The sequence below is a fragment of the Furipterus horrens genome, unplaced genomic scaffold, assembly GCF_987537825.1.
Source record: "Furipterus horrens unplaced genomic scaffold, mFurHor1.1.pri manual_scaffold_6, whole genome shotgun sequence".
Classification (NCBI taxonomy): Eukaryota; Metazoa; Chordata; class Mammalia; order Chiroptera; family Furipteridae; genus Furipterus; species Furipterus horrens.
In genome coordinates this window covers 37,366,584-37,388,232 of record NW_028327176.1, presented here as the reverse complement: position 1 = coordinate 37,388,232, position 21,649 = coordinate 37,366,584, and the positions used below count along the sequence as shown (strand labels likewise).

Genomic DNA, 21,649 nt, shown 5'->3' with positions numbered 1-21,649 from the left:
CTGTCATCTGCAAATAGTAATGTTTTAATACACTAAAAATGACAACCTGAAACAGAAATTTAAAATACCCAATTTATAATAGCATTGAAAATTGTAAAATGTTTAGAAATAAATTTAACCAAGGAGGTAAAATATCTGTACACTGAAAATTCTAAGACATTGATGGAAGAAATTGAAAAAAAACATGAATAAATGGGAAGACATCCTGTGTTCACTGATTAGAAAAATTAATATTGTTAAAATATCTGTACAACTCAAAGTGACCCACAAATTCAATGAATTCCCTATAAAAATTCCATTGGCATTTTTATAGAAATAGAAAAAATATTACTAAAATTTGTATGGTACCATAAAAGACTTCAAATAGTCAAAGCAATCCTGAGAAAAATAACAAAGTTGGAGGCATCGCAACACTAATTTCAAACTATATTGCAAAGCTGTAGTAATCAAAACAATATGATACTGGCATTAAAACAGTCACATAGACAAATGGAACAGAATAGAGAACTCAGAAATAAATCCATAAATATACAGTTGACTAATATTTGACAAAGGAGCCAAGAATCCTCAGTGGGGAAAGGATAGTCTCTTTAATAAATGGTGTTGAGAAAACTGGATATTCACATTAAAAATTATATTGGATCCCTATCTTATACTACTCACAAAAATTAACTTGAAATGGATTAAAGATTTAAATGTAATACCCAAAACTGTAAAACTACAGGAAGAAAACAGGGGCAAATTCCTTGATATTGGTCTTGGCAATGATTTTTTTTTTGGATATGGCACTAAAAGCTCCAGCAAAAAGCAAAACTAAAGTGGGACTATATCAAACTAAAAAAGTATCTGCACAGCAAAAGAAGCTATCAGTCAAATGAAAGGGCAACCTATGAAATGGGAGAATATATTTGCAAACTATGTATCTGATAAGGAGTTAATATCTAAAATATGCAAAAAGGTCATAGAACTCAAGAACACAAAAGGAAAAAAAAGGAGGAGGAGTAAACAAACAAGCTGATTAAAAAGTGGCAGAGTAACTAAATAGAAGTTTTTCCAAAGAAGTTATACAAATGGCCAACAGATACATAAAAGGTGCTCAATATCACTTATCATCAGGGAAATGCAAGTCAAAACAACAATGATATATAACCTCACATAGGTTGGGATGGCTATTATTAAAAAAGACAAGAGATAAGTGTTGTGGGGAGTGTAGAGAAAAGGGAACCCTTGACCATTGTTGATGGGAATCTAAACTGGTGCAATCATTGGAGTTTCCTCAAAAATATAAAAAATAGAACTACTGTATTATCTAACACACCCACTTCTGGTTATATACCCAAAGGAGATGAAATCAGTGTCTTGAAGAGTTATCTGTACTCCCATGTTTATTGCAGCAATATTCACAGTAGCCAAGACACAGAAATAGCCTAAGTGTCCATTGACAATAGATGAATAGATAAAGAAAACATTCTGAGTTTCCTGTAGTGATGACATATTCTTACAAGTCAATTTATATAAATAAATTGTAATTTTTGTTAATGTGCTTATTATTGAATATATTAGGATGTATATATTAAGTATTAAATACACAAATGTGAATTAGCTGTATTTATCATATTTTGTGTAACACATGTTAATATTATTTATGCATAGAGACTACCACACTAATGCTATTTTTACTTTCTTTTAATTCTTATATTACAAATTTATTGGGATTGTTTTCTGCATCCTCTGCTCTTGCACAGTTATTGGCAGAGAGTTGCAATAGAATTTACGATTGACTTGAATTTCAAGGAAGGAGAAAATTTGAATGTATTTGTGTTTAATAATGTGAAGAGAATGATTGAAAACCTCAGTGGTGGTATACATTTATATTTGTAACATAATGCTGACATGTCTTTTTTACATCACCAAACACAATAAACTTTTTTTTTTTTTTCAGGGAAACTGAAATACTGTTCGCAAATGAAATGTGAAATAATCCCGTAAACAGTAATTCCTTTTCCTTTCTGCCAATAGAGGGCAAAATGACCAAGTTGCTGGGTTGGTAGTAGCATTTATAATCCCCTATCAACAAAATTTGAAGAACTCTGTGTTAAACTTGCAACAGAAAAAAACAACACAAGTCGAATCTATAAAAATTTAGTAGGAGAAACTCCTGTGTGATTTTTTTGCCTGCGGTCTCACCTCTTCCCAATGCCCCTGCTACAATGCTGCTATAATTTTCTTTTTAAAAGAAAAATCTGATATTCCCTTGATATTTTTAGTTTTGGTTGAACCCTATTGACTATAGAATAAAATATGATATTTGAGTTTCTTCACAATATGACTTTAACTTCCATTTCTTGTCATTGTCCACCCCCTCAGAAACTATGTTCTTTGGCAAAGCTCTTCATGACTCCCCAAACACATCATACTTTTTTGTGCTTTAATGTGTTGCTTCTGTTGATCTCCCACCTGAAATTCCCTGTACTCCCCGTCCCTACTGAATACCTACTTTTTGTTCAAGGTCAAATGTTATCTGTTTGTGAAGAGTTACTTGACTTTCCATTAAAACTTTCCTTTTTCTCCCTCAAATATTACATGTCATGCATTGCACTGTTTTAGAACAATCAGCTTGTCTGTATTTCCCAGCTGACCAGAAATCCCTGAGGGTCCATGTGTCAAAAGGAAGCATCTTATTTATCTTTGTTTCCCCAGTGCCTGGCTTGTAGTAAATACTCAAAGTGCATATTCACTGAATGGACAAAAGAAAAGGAACTAAACGAGAAGTTCTCATATTAGACAAAACACCTTGAATAGAATTTTGAACTGACATTTGTAGCTAAGGCATGTGGATAGTGAGTCTCACAAATTCAGGAAACATCAGATATTACTAAGAGGTTATTTTTGAAACATACAGGAAGTTTTTTGTGACTTTTAATTCCTTCATTGCTTCATAGAGGCCAATGTTGTTTCTGTTGCTGTAGTAGTAATAGTTGTCAAGCTGGGAGTCCTTTAGCGCAGAAGTACAGAAGTATCATGCTGTTTATGATTTGCAGAAACCGTGGTAGCACCAGGTCACCTGATTTCTAGGCCAGGTGGAATTCCACTTTCCTGTTTCTCTGGAGACAGAAATGATGTACAATCTGTGTGTACTTGGCACACTCAATAACCAAGTCCAGCCTCATTTACACTTTTATGCTAAGATCAGCATTCAATAGTACAATGAGTGGAGAAGAAGCATTCCTTTCATGATTCTGCTTCCTAGTTGAGCACCACAGTTTGTTTAAAAACACATGATATATATACCAGTAAGTAGAGACAGATGATGTTTTGTAGAGGTGATCATTGCTATACCATCTGCCAGGGTTTGCAGTTGGTTATAAAGAGAAAAGGAAATTAGTTTGGCAGGATTTACTCTTCACAAAATCATGTTGATTTTTGCCAATTCCACGTAATTTGATATGTCCCTGCAAAATGAGTAAGAGAAAAGCACTTTCACATTGAACTACAGGAAAAATATGGTCATTGTTCTTATGACACTTGCTCAAAAAAGTTCAAGTATGAGTAGATAGAGCCATAGTAAATAAAAGAAAATGAAGGAGACAGGGACATCTGGGTAACTAATTCAGAATTACCAAAACTTGAAAATTGTTTGTAGCTGCAATATAATTGATACACTATTGCCATGTCTTAAACTAAAAAGAAGGGGTGTGAGATCTAAAGCCTTCCAGGAAGACATGGAAACAAGGAACAAACTGACAGTGACCAGAGGGGAGGGGGGAGGGACCTAAGTGGGGAAAGATAGGGAAGGGTCTAGTTGGGGAACGTGTATGGGTGACCTAAGAACATGGACAACAAGGTGAGGATTGACTGTGGAGGGGGTGGGGGTAGAGCAATGGGGGGAAAATTAGGACAACTGTAGAAGAACAACAATTTTTAAAAAGGCAAAAAAATTTAAAAAATAAAATGATTTTTAAAAAGCCTTCTGGGATTAAAAATATGCCTCAGTACTGGACTTGGAAACCTGTCTTTTTAGATTTATGCTAGTAAATTTTCACAGACAGGGTGTATGAGTTTCTGGTAGTCTTTACATGATTAATGTATTGTGAAATAGAAGCGATCTAGTTGGTATTACCTACTAACATTATTTCAGTCTATACAATGGTTTTCTACTATGTTGATTTTACAATGATTTTGGAAGAAGCTATTAGAACTTTCTCAAATATAAGTAGAGTGCATAGCTTTGATTTGTTATCAATTTTGCTTTTATTAAACAAAATGAGGGGACATTCTGAATCAATGTTGAATGAATGGATTTTAGTGAACATTGGCTTGTGTATAGAGCTTCCAGTTATTGCTGTGAGTGGGTGACACAGATAAGAAAATCACAAGTGTCCCATAGTCATGTTAACCTAATTTTGTTATTTTTAAGAAGTAATGTCTTAATAAATTACATTTTCCACTACTTAAAAATCAAGTTCTTTAAATAAAAGTTATAAAAAATTATTATTTTAACAAATTTGTTCATTTAATAATATGGAGCAAATGCTGTGTACAAGACACTGCACGGCACTGATATTTTATATTTGTCAGTTAAAAAAAAAAGATTTGGTTTATACCTTACGTTAAGAGATCTTATACGTCAAACTATATCCCCCAAATTTTATGGCATTTTATTGTTAACATATACCAGTTTCCTTTGTTTTGTCATGGCATTCCTCCAAAGACTTAAGCTTGTGTTAATTTGGAAAGAATTTCCCTCTTTAAGGCTATCAAAGAATCTATAGAAATGGTTCTAAGTGTTATCCAGAGTTTTCACGTGCAGCTCTGTGCTAGGTAGTTTACTTTTGGGGCCTTTAGTTCTGATCTTTCTGTCCTTCTCTGTGCCTAGAGGCAGAATAAGAAAATGATTTTTTTTTTCACCACTTTAAAGTCCATTTCATAATATCTGTCCTTTTCTATACATGCTTTTATTTTATTTTATTTTCCAACTCTTAGGTTTCCATTTGCTTGGTATCTTTCCGTCATCAGCATTGTAAATAGGAACAAGTCATCTCCTATTGCATAGATTTGAGTTGAAGGAGGAACCTTGCAAACACAAGGAACTGATCACATGATAGCAGAGTCATATCCTGGAAATACCTGGTAAGTGACCAATAATTGATGAGAGTATTTCATGTCATACCATAACAAACCAGTTAAAGAAACAGGGTAGCACCACAGTACTTAAGTAAGACCAAGAAACTGACAGTAAGCAAAAAACATTACAGCAAGACACCTTTAGGCCTACGAATCACCAATTCATGGACTTTACTCATTGAAGAGCCCATCAGGTCCTCAGTAAAAACTATTAATTCCTTCAGACTGTTTTAACAATCTGTGAATTCCCTGTATACAGTAAATTAGAAGCAGCGAATTAGAATGGGGACTATAGAAATAGATATTGTCAGCAGCAAAATACAAGAACCAAGAGAGAAAATAGAAAAACTGCACAAAATAAAATAAGAATTCAAAACATAGTTGTCTGGGACCTGTGAGTGTAGGTCAGATACCCTTGCACTTTTTAAGAGCCTCTGAATATATAATTATATTAAAAGCACCAAACAATAATTTAGTTATATTAAAAGCACAAAACAATAATTTAGGTCAATTGTGATGACATAGTTCTATACTAAAAGGTCAGTTTCTGTTCAGAATACACTGTCCAATAAAGCTTAGACAATTATAACATCTTTCTAGAATATTTCCTTCAAAATGATACAAAATAAAAATAATAATTTGGGTGTTGAAAAAGATAAATATCATTAGAAGATGTCTGAGAAGTAAAAGATTATATGATGTTTATGTATTCCTGTAAGCTTTTCTCTGAGCAAAAAGTTATATGGAGTTGGGAAATATTTGTCTTGAAAGGCATTTATTTTATGTCTCAGTGTCTTTTTAGTTCTTCAAATTCACTGGCAAGTAGTAATCGCCAGCCAATGCCTCTTCCAGGTAATTGGTTAATTAGAATAGTCCTCAGAAGTTTCTCTGCTGTGAGTTCTTGCCAATTGTCAGGAATTTAAACTGGTTGAAGCAAGCAAGACTCCTTGACATACTGACTGAGATGCTGTCTTGAACATCAGGGATACAAAGATGAAAAAAACAAGCACTCTCCAGGAGTTCCCCATCTACTCAGAAAAAGAACATGTGAGCAAATACATGGCATTCAGAGTAAGTTACAGAAATAAAGAGAGATTAGATACTATACAGGCACAAAAGAGAAAGTGGTCACCTCAACTCAGAAAGAGGAATGCTTCGTAGACAGTGACACTTGAATCCTGAAGGGGGAGTAGGAGTTGACCAAGATAGAAAGCAGGAAAGAGCATTTCAAATGGGGATAGTGGCATGGAATACAGCGATGAATTTGTGATGGTTCACTTTGCAGCACAACACTAGAGCATTTGGAAGGAATAAATGAAGATTGGGGGAGAAACAAGATGGCGGAGGAGTAAGTGGAAGCTACACTAACTTCCTCCTAGAACTAGTCTGGATTTACAATGTAATTTTGGAGAAATCATCTGGAATAACGAACCGAACACCAGCTGGAGAGAAGTCTTATAACCACGGAGAGACAGAAAAGGCCGCTACATCACAACGTGACCGGTAGGGAGTGCGGAGACGTGGAAGGGCTGGCTGGGCTCCCACGGGTGGCAGCCGAAGGGGCTGAGAAACAGCTCAGCAGCCGGGGATTCCCCCTGAGAAGGGCAGGGTCTAAACCCCCAGCTGGGCTTCCCAGCCTACAGCGACAGAGTGGAAAGTAAAATAGTATCAGCTGTGAAAAGCGAAAAGCCACAGGCTTTCTTGCTAGCCGGAGAGAAACAGCAGGAGAAAAAGAGCTCTTAAGTGGATCACATACGAAAATATTTTGGCCACCACTTACCCTGGGCTCAAGCAGAGGGAAGGCAGAGAGGACTGGAGACACTTGGGGAGAATTTGGCACGGTGGCTTTGAGGGGAGAACTGGAGGAGCAGCTGACTGGGTCCCAGTGCTGACTCATTCCCAGTACTGCGGGTAGACCATTCCCCTCCAAGTGGCGTCAGCCTGAGGGGAAGCAAAAGCCCTGCCTACAGGAATTAAGCTGCCACACCCACAGTCCTTAAGCCTGACAGCTAATCACAGATTGAATAGATTAACAATCAAAGAAGACAGACAACAGCAGTAGATCCCTGGAAGTCTCCAACAGGCTGCCTAGGGCCAGACTGGTACATGATCTGACGCCACCAGAGGCAGATCCAGGAAGTGCAGATCATTCCAAGAAGCACCAACAAACAATAGGAGTCAAAAAAATGGGGAGACAGAGAAACAACCTCCCATCAAAAGGAAAGGTAGAATCCCCAGAAAGAGTGCTAAATGAAATAGAGGGGAGCGAACTATCAGATATGGAATTCAAAACATGGATTATGGAGAAGCTGAATGAGCTCAGCGGAAACTTCAAAGAACTCCAGAAAAACTACAAGGAACTCACAGAAAATTACGTGAGCATGAAAAAGGACATAGAAGCTATCAATAAGAGCCAGGAGGAAATGAAAAATACGATCTCTGAATTGAAGAACACAGTAGAAGGAATTAAAAGCAGGCTAGAGGAAGCAGAAGATCGGATCAGCGAGCTGGAGGACAACCTACACAAAAACTCCCAGACAATGCAACAAAATGAAAAAAGACTGAACAAGACTGAAGAGGTTCTAAGACAGCTGCAGGACAACATGAAACGTAATAATATCCGTATCATAGGAATTCCAGAAGGAGAAGAAGAAGAGCAAGGGATAGAAAACCTCTTTGAAAAACTAATGACAGAAAACTTTCCTAACATGACGAGAGAAAGAGTCACGCAAGTCCAGGAAGCACAGAGGGTCCCAATGAAGACGAACCCCAACAGGCCCACTTCAAGACACATCATAATTAAAATGCCAACATTCAAAGACAAAGAGAGAATCCTAAAAGCAGCAAGAGAGAAACAACTAATAACATACAAGGGAGCTCCAATAAGGCTATCATCAGATTTCTCAGCAGAAACACTACAAGCCAGAAGGGAATGGCAAAAAATATTCCAAGCAATGAAAAACAAAGGCCTACAACCAAGAATACTCTACCCAGCAAGGCTTTCATTCAAAATGGAAGGTGAAATAAGGAGTTTCCAAGACAAAAGAAGGCTAAAAGAATACATCTCCACCAAACCAGCATTGCAAGAGATGCTAAAGGGTCTGCTTTAAGAAGATGAAGAAACAGAGAGACAGAGAGGAACACGAGTACAAAGGGGGAAAATGACAATGAATAAGTACTGAAAGAAAGAAGGAACTTCTACCATTTGCAACAACATGATTGGAACTAGAGAGAATTATGCTTAGCGAAATAAGCCAGGCAACAAAAGAAAATTACCTTATGCTGTCACCTGTTACAGGAAACTAATGAACAACACAAACAAATGAGCAAAATTGAACCAGAGGTATGTAAACAAGGAATAAACTAACAGTAACAAAGGGGGAGATGGGAGGGAGAGAAGGGGTAAGAAGGGGAAGGGTCTAGTCAAAGAACATGTATGAATGACCCATGGACATGGACAACTGGGTGGGGACTGACTGTGGGGGGGGGGCAGGGTGCAGGGAAGCAAGAGGGGGAAAAAAAGTGAGACAACTGTAGTGGAAAAACAAACAAACAGAAAATTTTTTAGTGGGGGGGGAATAAAAATATAAAGAATAGAAATGCAAGTTCAGTGAATATTAGAAGGACAAGGATTTTCCTTCCGATAAGACAGTCCTACAGATTTAGAGACTTGTATGTGGGTTATGTTACATAAATTAACATGTGTTTTCTGTTTTCAAAGGGCATAAGCCTACAATCTCATTACCTGAGTGATTATCTGTATGCATAGGCCTCACTTAATCCTGTCTGCATTGCTGCCTCCTGAGACTCAATGGTTTGGCTGAACTAAGTGGCTGGGTTGGTGAAGAACGGGGTGGTCTGTGGGCTTCGCTTTAAAACTGGTTTCTCTTTTCTATCCTAATGGCTTGGACAGAAAAAGCCCAGAGGCCTGAGATGGGGGAAACCTAAAATATTTCCCTCAGTCCAAAATAAGTATAATGGGCAAAAGGGTTTTGGACAGGTGAGATGTACCTGGCACACCTTCCTCCAAAGAAGCCCTTCTTTTCCCTAATGTGGGACATTGAAAAATTAATACCTGTCTTTTGTCATCTAGTGGTTACGGATTAAATGATGTCCTTTAACCCTGTTGCCCCCAGAATACAACAAGGATGCCAGCCTGTCAAACCAAGCATGCCGTTGTCCAGAGACAGCCAACCAACCTGGAGTCTGCACGATCCTTCCCCTTGTGGGAAGGCCACCCTCCCCTCCACATCCCCACTCTTATTAGGGATTTCTTGACCCACGGGTAGGTAGGACGACGACCATGTCCAGCTTGAAGCAGCTAGAGGAGCTCGAGACCTTCATCCATTGTCCTTTATAAGATTGTAAAGTGTCTTAAGTCTGAGAGGGAGGAATTGTTATTTTTTATTGTTAAAATATTTAACTAATTAATTAATTAATTTTAAAAAAAGAAGAAGAAGAATATATGAAAGGGTGAGGCGGGAGAGCTTGTATGTACGACCCATGGGCATGGACTTGGAGAGGGGATTGTTGGGGAAGGGGGGTGCTGGGCGGAGGGGAGCAAAGGGGAAAAAAAATTGGAACTATTGTAACAATATAATCAATAAAATATACTTAAAAAAAAAAAATGAAGATTGGACTGATAGGAGGATTGATCCCTCTCTCTACCTTGTTATCTCCTTCCAACATTCTTTCCCTCTGCCCAGCTGAGATACAGGACAGAGCAACAAGCCCTCTGTAAGCAGGTGTCCAGTAGGGAATGAAATTAGTACACCCATTTCACAGCTGAGGCTCAAAGAAGTTAAGCAACATACTTAATCTCTTCCTCTCTCACTGTATTACATTTCCTCTTAAAACTATGTTGGATAATTCAAACATATACGTTCTATGTTTTGGGTAAGGTAAAAATCTTATTCACCAGGTCAAGAGGACTTAGATACCTTTTCAAAAAGTCTATGAGAGATTGGATTTTTTTGATAGCGTTTTTTTCAAATATTTATGAGGCAATGGTGCCATTCTTTTCTTTAAAAAAGTTTTCTTGAGAAATAATTGAGAGTTCAGCCATTTACCGTGTCCAATTCAATGATTTTTAGTAGTTCATGCAATTATGCATTGATCACTGCAATCAATTTTAGAATATTTTCATTTTCTCAAAAAGAAACCCCACACCCTAAGCCATGAACCCCCCATATCCTCCCAACCTTCCCAGGCCTAGGCAACCACTAATCTACTTCTTGTCTCTATAGATTTGTCTCTTCTGGACATTTCATATAAATGAATTCATGCAATAAGTGGTCCTTTGAGACTAGCTTTTTTAACTTTGCTTAATGTTTTCAAGGTTCATTCATGGTGGAGCATGTATTAGTACTTCATTCTTTTTTAAAATTTTATTTCTATTTCTATTTTAGAGAGAGGGGAAGAGAAGGAGAGGGAGAGGGAAAGAAATATTAATGTGGTAGAGAAATACTGATTGGTTTCCTCTTTCATGCACTCAAACTGGGGATGGAACTTGCAACCTGGGCATGTGCCCTGACCAGGAATCGAACCGGCAACCTTTCACTTTGTGGGATGATGCCCAACCAACTGAGCCACACCGGTCAGGGTACTTCATTCTTTTTTATTTCCAAATAATATTCCATTGTGTAGCTATGCCCCATTTAATTAATTACTTAATTATTTTTATTATTTGTTTATGGGTTCAGTTTTTTGATATTACACACAATGGTACCATTCTGCTGCTGCATTTGTTATTTTTAGTATACTAGCTTATGATGGGATTAACTTTGCAAATATTTATCACCAAGGAGCCTGGTTTGGGTTAAGTTGATCACTTTCTATAGTGTAGATCAAGATGGAGGTAGTATGCGTGCTTTTGGTACACTGGTAGTGTTATGTATATGTAACCTGCAGGGGGAGTCTCAATTATAATACACAGCGGGATGGGGGCTGAAGAGAGGGGGAGAATCTTTTGTGACCACTAAATAGGATCATGGTCCATTCCAACCATTTAACTTCTGATTAAAAGAGAGCAGAGCAAATAACTTAGAACCTAACCAGATGGGTATAATTTTTCCAAAGTCCTTTCCTGCTGGATTTAACATTCTAAGAAAGGATAAATTCAGGACAAATAAATGACTACAAAATAAGAAACACAAGTGCCTTGAGAAATCCCTTCTTAAGTGAAAGGCGAATTGGAGCAAACTTTCAAATTTAATTTTACAGGACGTTGCAATTTGAAGACCATTAAATTGTGTAAATGTACAATCCCTCTTTTGCCAGACAGAGACGTTTCCTGATTGTACTCTTGAGATATTATAAAGCATTTCTAAGGCTGCGTTAAACTAGAGAATTGTGAATTGGTAGGTTTTCAAATAAGTTACTCCAGACCTCAGTCTGGTCTAAAGCTTCCTGTTTTTACAATTAACTCCTCATGTTTCTTTGTTGAGTGTGTGTGTGTGTGTGTGTGTGTGTGTGTGTGTGTGCGCGCGCGCGCAAAACCTAAAGATAGACTAGGAAACATGTGGGGCCATCTGGCTTTAGAGGGAAATCCAGATTTCTGTGAGGGCTAGCTAGTAAATGTAAATTGGATAAACAATGCTATTATAATATAGAGCTCCTGTGCTAACTCTTCAGTCATCACTGTCCAAAGTGCCCCTAACTTCTTGTACTTTGGTAATGACACTTTATGAGTTTTTCACGTATGAATGAAGCAAAGCTGTCTGTCTTAAGAAAAACCCCAGTACAAGCATGAACACTTCCATGTTATTTAGTCGAGTTTCTGAGGGATTACAAAGAAAAGTGAACCTGTCAGGCATCAGACTGCTTCTGAGAGCAATGCTTCCTTCTTGGTGCCTGCTATCCCTGGTCTGCATTTCCAAGTCAAGAATTGTGATTAAGAAAGAGTCATCAAGTGCAAAAGGAAAGGATTCCTAGCAACCAGAATGACCCAAGGCTGTGTACTGGCTAGAGCAATGTGAGGTTTTCCTTTCTGTACACCAGTTAGCAAAGTGTGACATGAATGCATTCTAATATTAATAGAGATGATTTTGGAAGGGCACTTCTCTGCTCTCCAAAGCAAGAGCCATTCTACTGTAACTGAAGTAAAGTAGGAGAGGTTACATTTAAAGGTGTTTTTTTTCCCTAAAGATTCTTCATTTTGGGAGAGTAATGATTAAAAACAGCATTAACAACATTTATAGAACGCTTATTACACATTGTCATTTAATTTAACCCAATTATTATCCCAGTTTTACATATGAAGAAAGTGAAATTGACAGGTTCAGTACGTTGCCTAGGCTCACACAGCTGTTAAGTATCCGACCCTGGATTTGAATTAGGCAAAGACTAGAGCTCATGCTCTCAACTACCTAATTAAAAATGGTGCTGTTTCTTAATTCAGTGGTGTGAAAAAACCTTCTTTTGCTACTCATTTAAAATGCCATGTAAGTAATCAAAGTATATGTTTGTGTAAATATAAACAGTACACATTGCAATACTATACTCTATTTATTCTTTCTCAAAAATGTTGTTTCACATGCCCATTTTGTACCAGGAAAAAACTATTTTCCTTCGAAATGAAGAGTAACATTTGATTTAGCTGGAGAACTGCTAAAATTACTTTGATGGTTCCAGTTGTGCATAACATAGAGATTTATGATAAATATGTAATCTACTCATTTGTCACCCAACTTGGATGACTTCCAAATGTTTCTTTTCAGTAGCTCTTGATTTTGTTTGGATTTTTTTTTTCTTTATCCAATGGCCAAATAGTCAAGCAACGTCTGAATCACGTTTGCTCCAGTCAGGGAATACCAACATGTTGAAAGCCTTAAAATCCTACTACATTCACTTGCAATTTCGAAGAGCATTCATGCTTTACTGTACTGGATTTTAAAAAGGAGAAGAAAAGAAAAAAAAAAGTTTGCGGCACAAGTCCCTCTGCTATTTGCTGCAGCGAGTTTTCCCATTCCGTTTTGCAGGCTAAAGCACGCTTAACAGATCAAATCAAACTGTCCGAAAGGCTGTCTGCATCCCTCATGGTTAAGAAAAGGATTTCATTCCTTTCCCTTCACACATCAAAGAAGGCATTCGGGGAGGAAATAAACCATAATTAGGTATGAGCGAGCAGACAGACCCCTTCCTCTGTCTTCCCCATCCCCGCCCCCAGACCCTGGCAAGCGTCCTGGGAGCAAGCGAGGCGCCGGCCACCGCAGCAGCTGCAGCAAGAGCGCGTCCGTGCCCGCGCCCGCCGCCAGGATCTGGGCGGCGGCGGGGCCGGACCGGGAGCGCGCTCACTCGGGAGCGCGCTCACGCAGCGGTTTTCTTCCCTCACAATCCAGAAGCTGCGACGCGGGAGGGGCGTGGACTCGGCGGAAGGATATAGGCGCGGAGGCTGCAGCGCGCTCCTTTTGACGGCGGGCTCGCTGCTTCTTGTTGGGCGGCGAGGAGCTGGGTGTGATGCGGCACTGCGGTTGTGACGCTGTTACTCCGGCTTCTCCAGAGAGGGCAGAAGAGTAGGCTGGAGTGCTGCGGTGATTTTTGTGCCAGGGCTCCCAAAGGCTCACTGAAAAGGCTGGCGGGACTCAGAAAGCTGGAGGTTTAGGGACATAAGCCCCGACCCCCTGGGAGGGGAAGGGGGCTGGAGGCGAGGCTTGAGGGCGGCCGAGGCAAGGTGTCTGCTCGAGAAAAAGGGGCGAGCCCTGCCTGTTGTTGGTGAGGGGCAGGGGAGGCTCCGCATTTCGAAGCAGCAGCTCCATGCCCACGGGGTGGAAGGCGCTGAGCAGCACAAGGAGATCGAGCCTGGCGGCCGCCCGGAAACCCCAACGTGGAATCTAACGTGGTATTTCATTTAGCCCACGTTGGGATTAATTCATTGGAGGCAGGCAGCTTCGCTAGTCTGGCTCCTCCAGGAGCTGGGCAACCTTGACGGGCTTTTTTTTTGTCTTGGTGCTCCAGCCCCTTTTCCCTTCCTCCTCCTCCAGGTGCCTTTTCGCTGCCCCTCCCCGCCCGTTACAGGCATTTCCAGCGCAGGCTGCGGCTCGTGACTGCTGTCGAAGCCACTTCTCGGGATTTGGGCTCGTTCCCCTCTGGGGTATTTTTTGAGAAGGGAGAGTTGTAGTCTCCCCTCCACAATGGGATTTTCTTCCCTTGCCAGAATAGACGTTCACTGATTTCTACTTCAACGTTTAGTTACCAATTCCCTAGGCGTATTTTTGTGGTAGTTCCTTTTTTCAAATACATTAGCTGTAAAATGGAGAACGAAATTTTTACTCCCCTTCTGGAGCAGTTCATGACCAGCCCCTTGGTCACTTGGGTGAGTGTTATTTGTTGTATGTTTTGCTGCATTATTTGTGGCTGCAGAGATGGAGGTGGGCATTCGTGTCATAATGATCATTCTGTTCCAGGTTAAAACGTTTGGACCTCTGGCTGCAGGAAATGGGACCAACCTGGATGAATATGTGGCTTTGGTGGATGGGGTATTCTTGAACCAGGTCATGTTCCAGATGTAAGTGCTCTTTTTTTCTTTTCTAGGTAACTTCTTTTTCTTTTTTTGGAAAAATTGTATACTGTGAACTGAAGCGGTTTTATGTTTTTAGCTCCTAAATTGGTTCTTTGGTCAGAAAAATTAAGGTGGTTTAACAATTGGATCTTGAAAGGAGTGATAAGCTTACGTGTCCAGCCTATTTATTAAAATTATGAAACTTAAATTTTTCATTCCGTAAACCGCATATTGTCACTTATTGTCTTCAGTGTTGAAATTCAAACTACATTGTGTCCTATGATAATTTCGGTAAAATGAGAGAGAGAGAAAGAGAGAATAAGAATAGTTTCCTATGGGTGGGGGGAGTCTTTACTGTGAAGTTATGCGCATTTGATGCAGAAATGTTTCTTATTAACCTTTGTTATCTAAAAATAAAAGGCTCAGAATTTGAAATTGGTGAAGTAATAACAGATTTCAGAAGAGAGAATTTCAAACAATAGTTCTTACTGGTGGAGAACTGTTGCTGTAGCAAGTAGTTTAGATGCGACTAAGTCTGCATAGGTGATTTATTGTGTGAATTATTAGATTAATATTTGGGGGATCATTAAGGTATTAGAGCTACTTTTGAAATGCAGGTAACTGAAATCTTGATGACAGTTAGGTAATGATTTAATAGGCAAATCTGTCTTATGTTTATGATACTGGGTTTGTATTAAGGAGGAAAGTTTTGAGATGGGAATTGGATATTGAAATCCTGGTAGTTGGATCAATGAAATAAAAACTCCATTTTTATCATTGTGGGTATTGTATTAATAGCATATATGTATTTTAGTACATAAGTGTAGGTTATCAAACTCTGAATTTTACAATTGTGCTTAAAATAATGTATTTTTAGCCTTATTTTTCTTGACTAGAATCTGATTACAAGAGTAGTTTGTAACTTTTAATTTCAAAACATTCTCATCTTTTATGTATGTGGGAGTTTCATGCATTATTAATAGACTAATAGCCTAACATAAAATATCAATTCTGTATTTTATTGGAAATTATTTTTTTCAGATTTTTCTATTTAAAAGGGCAAAAGTCAAATCCATAAATAATCCTTCCAGTGGTAACTTCTCAGTCTGTGTGCTCAAAGAGTTTGTGTACTATTTTTAATGTATGTGTTGATCCTACAGGGAAATATTACACTACTGTATGTTTTTCAAAATGTTTTATTTGTATAGTCACTCAAAGAAATATATTATCTAAATGTGTGTGTGTGTATACACACACACACACACATATACATATTTTTTTCCTTAAGGAAGGTAAAAGGAATGTAGACATTAATTATTTCCAGGGATAGTAAATACATTTTTGGCAGCTCTCCCATGGAACTATTTTTTATCTTTGAAATATCCCACTATTTTCTAAGCAAAATGGTAGACTAATTAAATTGACTTCTATTTTAGGGAAACACATGACAGGAAAGGTAGCCATTACAGTAGATACTCAGAACTTGTTTCCCTGTCTCTCTTTTCTTACTTGTTTTTAGACAGAAAATTTAGAATTTGTATGTTGACCTCTAAAAAAATAGATGTGTTTACAAAAATAGAAAAATACATTCCTTTAGTTTTCCACTTTAATGTTTGTTGCTTGAATGACTCTTTTTCCAAAAAATATTTAGTTTAGTTTTTTTTTTTTTGAGTCCTGAACAGTTAACCGATGTGCTAAAAACACTAGCTTGTTTCCACTTGGAGTACTTAAAAATATGTGTGTGTATTTTGAAAGTAATGGTGTTCCAAAATAGTTGTTACCAGGTTGTTTTGGGGGAGAACCTCTAATCTGCTTCTGTGTTCAGTTCTGCCTCTTAGTTTCATTAAAAGTTTTTTCAGTGTCCTAATTCTGTTCTGAATGACCTTTGTTAATTAAAGAAAAAGAAAATTAAGGACAAAAGAAGTATGCTGTAGCTTTTTAAAAATAATTTACTAAAATAAGATCAACACAAATTTGTTACCCAGTAGGGTAACAAAATATACAGTGTTTTAAAAGCTATATTTTGCTAATTTTCAAATCATTAAGATTTCTATTAGGTACCTTACTAAATACAATGTATGATTTAATGTACTCTATTAAATTGTCAGTTGAAATTGCATCCAGTAACTGAATCTAAAAGTTAGCCTTAGTCTAAGTAATATCTAGATTATATTTGGTTATAGAATTTGTAAAAGTCTTTTGTAAGTGGAACTTTAGTTTTCTTTATGTTTCTTGTGCTTTGAGTTCATTGAGTTCTTGGATCTTTGGGTTTGTAGTTTTTATCAAATTTGAAGAATTTTTGGCCATTACACACCACAATTTATTTATTTTTTGCTCCCCTTTTCCCCTTTTGGAAACCCAGTTACATGTATTACTTGTATATCAGGCTGCTTGGTGTTATGTTCACTGATGTCCTGTTCAAGTTTTCTTCAGTCTTCTCTGTTTTCATTTGGATAATCTTGCTATGTCTTCTAGTTCATTAATCTTTTTTTCTGTAATGTGTAATTTTCTGTTAATCTTATCCAGCATTTTTAAAATTTCAGACATGGTTTTATAGAAATGCAGTCTTTTTAAAATACCTTCCACTTGTATAGCTTTTGTGCTCTGTCTTTTCTCTAGGTTCTTGAACATTGTAAAATTCAGTTATAACTGGCTGAATGTCTAGGTCTACATTTCAATCTGTGGCATTTCTGGGTTTGTTTTGATTGATGTTTTGTCTCATGGATTGTATTTACTTGCTTTTGCATGCCTGGTAATTTTTTTATTGGATGCCAGGCATTTGGATTTTTTTTTTTTTTTAAACTTGTTGGGTGCTAGGTATTTTTGTATTCCATTAAAAATTCTTGAGCTTTGTTCTGGGATATAGTTAACTTGAGAACAATTTGATCTTTTCAGATCTTGCTTTTCAGTTGTATTAAGCAGTACGACTGTTGCACTATAGAGGCAGACCCCCTTCTTAGTACTCTAGCTGGTGGGAACAGGAGCTATTCCTGGACTTGTGTGAATGAAAGGTTGTGTTCCCTCCAGTCCTTTTTGTTGGTTCTTTCACTGTCCTTGGGTAGTTTCTCACACATATGTATTGATAAATCAGCTGAAGACTTGAAGGATACCTCTGTAGATCTCTGGATCAATCTGTGTAGCTCTTTCTTTTAAGTACTCTACCTTGTATAAGGTAGTCACCTTGTTCTCTCCAGGCTAAGTTATGTCTCAGCTCAGGGAGACCATTGCGCTCTGCCTGGGTTCCTCATCCCCCTTCCATGGCCTAGAAATTCCTTCAAGGCAGTAAACTAGGACAATAGTAAGTCCCATCTTGTGTGTCTCCTATTTATCGGAAATCTACTGTTCTTTGTTGCCTGATGTTCATTGTCTTGGAAAAAATGCTTCCTATATTTTGTCTTTTTTTTTTCTTTTTCCAGTTGTTTCAGGCAGGAGGGTAAATTTGGTTTCTATTCCAGCTTGTCCAGAAGTGGAAATCTGTTTGTATACTTGTACGATAAATACATTCTTGGCCTGCCGGTCTTATATTTCTGCTTTCAGATGTGGCATAGAATTTTGTTATAGTAAACTTATGGTATACTTTTATTTTCATCTGAAGTGTTAATTAGGAGTAAGAATATTGATTTATTTAGTGATTAGATTTGCCATTTTGCACCTAGAATCTGAAAGTAAAGAGTTGATTTCTTCATGCCACTTTATTGACTCTGCCTTATAATTTTGGAGTCTGTTCACTGACTTCGGAATCACTGTATTCAGAGATGAATCCTGTATTTCACTGAGTAGCTTCTTGAATCAAAGAATCTCTGTAAGAGCTTGTGACATGGTGTCAGTCCTCTTTAACTAATGGGAAGAGGAAGCTATTTAGAGATCTGGAATGATGGCCCAGCTCTTCTGCTTGCTGCAGGGCATTTTCCTACTTCAGCTGAATGAAATAATTTTTGCTTATGGCTTTGTGACAGTGAAGTAGAAACAATTGTTTTTCTGTTTGAGATGTCTTTCAGTTCTGTAACCAGTTTTGAGTATTACTTGCTGTGAATTTTAAGGAATTCGTGACAGTAGTTAATTTCATCATTTTAAAGTTTAAAAAGTATGTTATTCTTACTACCTAAGTAGTTGAAAATATGGATATGTTCAAGTTTTCAGTACTGAGAAAATTGTTAATAGTGTCAGAACAGTGTTTGGAATTATTCTATGAACCAAGCCCATCAGGTAGTTGTAGAGATCTATACTTGAAATACTTAGTAAATGTAATATACTTGTTATGGCTTTTCTTCTTTTACCATCTTGAGTTTGAAGCGACTTCAGAAGTCATCTACTATGAAAATAATTTTTTTTTTTTTAAGAGAGAGGGGAAGAGATAAGGGAAAGGGGAAGAGAGTGAGAAAGAGAGGGAGAGAAATATCGATCACTTGCCTCCTGTATGCATCCCTCCTGGGGACTGAACTGCAAGCTGGGCATGTGTCCTGACGGGGAACTGACCCGGCGATCTTTCACCTTTTGGGATGGTGCCCAACCAACTGAATCACACTGGTCAGGGCTCTGAAAAAACCATTTTTAATTAAACCCCTGACATATGGTCATCCAACTTCTATTTAAGTATTCCCTGAGAATCTGTTTCATGAAGTGTATTTAAAGTAACCATTTATCCGATAGAGAAAGTTGACTGAGAGGTGTTCCTTAGTAATCAATACTTAAGTTTAAAAATAGATTGTACTAGTTTTATGACTATAATAACCCCAAATGACTTATAAAATATATAAGTTGTTGCCCTGGCCTGGTGGCTCAGTTGGTTAGTGCATTGGCCTGCACACCAAAATGTTGCAGGTTCTATTCCCAGTCAGGACACATACCTAAGTTGTGGGTTTTTTTCCCTGGTCGGAGTGTGTATGGGAGGCAACTGATTGATGTTTCTCTATATCTATCTACCTATCTCTGTCTCCCTCTCCTTCCTTCTCTCACTTCCTCTCTCTAAGATCAATAAACATATCCTTGGATGAGGATGGAGAAATGTACATACACACAACTACATAAGTTGTCTTATCAAGTATGGCATTGAATTTTGATATGATCACTCAGGTTTTCTCATTGGATCTTATAGTTTTTGTTTGTTGCTTCTTTAAAAATACAGTTACAACCTGGCTGGTGTGGCTCAGTGGATTGAGCTCTGGCCTGTGAACCAAAGGGTCACTGATTCAATTCCCAGTCAGGGCATATGCCTGGGTTGCGGGCCAGGTCCCCATTTGGGGGCATGCAAGGGGCAACCACACATTGATGTTTCTCTCCCTCTCTTTCTCCCTTCCCCTCTCTCTAAAAAATAAATAAAATCTAAAAAAAAAAAAAAAAAAAAAAAAGCCACACATGATGTAGCCAGAGTTGCTATCTTATTACAAGTTTTGAGATTTACCTCCCAAATATTTCTCAGATATGTGCCTGACTCTTAGATTAATGCACTAACCCTTGACAGATCTTCTTACCTTTGGGCTTGCTTACTTCAACTTGTCTTTTCATCTGTGATTATATGAAACTTTCTAAAACACTCCTATCTTTAAAATGATTCAATAGCTTCTGCCTTGAGAGTAAACACTTTGCTTAAGCACACAAACTTCTTTGAGATCTGGCTTCCACATAATTCTCTAGTTTTATCTTTGTGTAGTACCGCCTCAATGCATAGCCTAAGATGAAGCCCACTTACAGTACTCAAAGATAAGCTATATTCTAATCGGTCTTTGTGCCTGTCTATCTAATCTCTTCTCCAGAACACTCTTCCACCTCCTCATTATTGCTTTTTTAACTGACTGCTGCTTATTTGCCGTCACTGCTTCTCTGCCATACCCTGGCTCATCTTAGACTTAGTACTCCAGCTTGTGCTGCTCTAGGATCCTATGCAGTGGTATCTCGGTACTCGTCATTAATTTGTTCCAGAACTCCTGACAAGTGCTGAAACTAATGAGTACCGAACTGTTCACTGAGCTACCCTGAGACTGACGCATCAATGTCTGTTCTATTGTGAGAGGGGTGCCGAGTGGCAAGCAAGTGCTGAGTGCTGAAACATTTTTTTCTTGTCAAAATACGATGGTTTGACAAGTTCTGAAGTCGAGGAGTACCAAAGTATGACTGTATACTTCAGTGACAGCATTTATCTCATTATATTGCAGATCTTGATATGCTTGACTCTATCCACTACTTGTGAATTTCTGGAAACTAGGGTATTGTATCTTTCATTTTTCTATCTCTGTTACAGTGCTTGAGATACAGTAGGCTCTTGATACACATCTGTTGTATGAATAAATAATAGAGAGGGTATGTGATGAAGTGGGATGGATTTGGGCATGAATCAGGCAGACTTGGGTTCAGTTCTCACTGTGTTACTTACTAGTATATGACCTTAAACAATTTACTCATCTTCAAATCTCACACCCTACATCTATAAAACAGGAGATAATGTTTCCTTTCTGGAGTAGAAATAATCTGTACTAAGGGAGGCATAGTATCTTATTTTCTGTTTTGTTGACCATGGTATTCCCAGGGCTGGTTGCTCTTATTATTTTTATCCTATGCTGTACCATACCTACCTATTTATATTTCCTCAAACAAGTCATGATCATTTACAGTTTAGTTTTGTATAGATGTTGGTGTTACCTCTGTATAGCAGTATGATCTTTAGCAAGTTACTTAACGACTCAATTTCCTTCTTTATGAACAGGATAAAAACAGAATCATAGGGTTATTATAAGGTGAGATAGTAAGAACAAATCATAGTCCATGGTTTTCCCTGGTGCCTTCAGTTCTGTTTCCATTAACTTTCCTGACGATGTTCAACAAATTGAGATTTTTGTCCACAGCCTTATATTAGACTGATGTCTTCAAGATCAAACCATAGTGAATGTCTGATTCTTAGTATGACACATATCTAGTTAAGCTATAGAAAATGATGAGAACCTGGAGAAGAACAGGTGAAATTAGTATTACATATAGGGGTAATTCTGAATTTTTAACTGAAATTTCTCTTTGGAATATGTATTAATTATG

General features: G+C 37.9%; 1 protein-coding gene across 1 annotated transcript in view; it reads left to right on the top strand.

Annotated features, from left to right (window-relative positions):
- The first annotated feature begins 14,255 nt into the window (after nt 1–14,255).
- The window catches only part of CCDC88A (coiled-coil and HOOK domain protein 88A), a 131,162-nt gene continuing 123,768 nt past the window's right edge, over nt 14,256–21,649 (top strand). The window contains exons 1-2 of the mRNA XM_090281311.1: nt 14,256–14,437; nt 14,529–14,629. Of these exons, the coding sequence (XP_090137437.1) occupies nt 14,375–14,437; nt 14,529–14,629 (164 nt within the window). The 5' untranslated portion in view covers nt 14,256–14,374. The remainder of the gene's footprint in view (nt 14,438–14,528; nt 14,630–21,649) is intronic.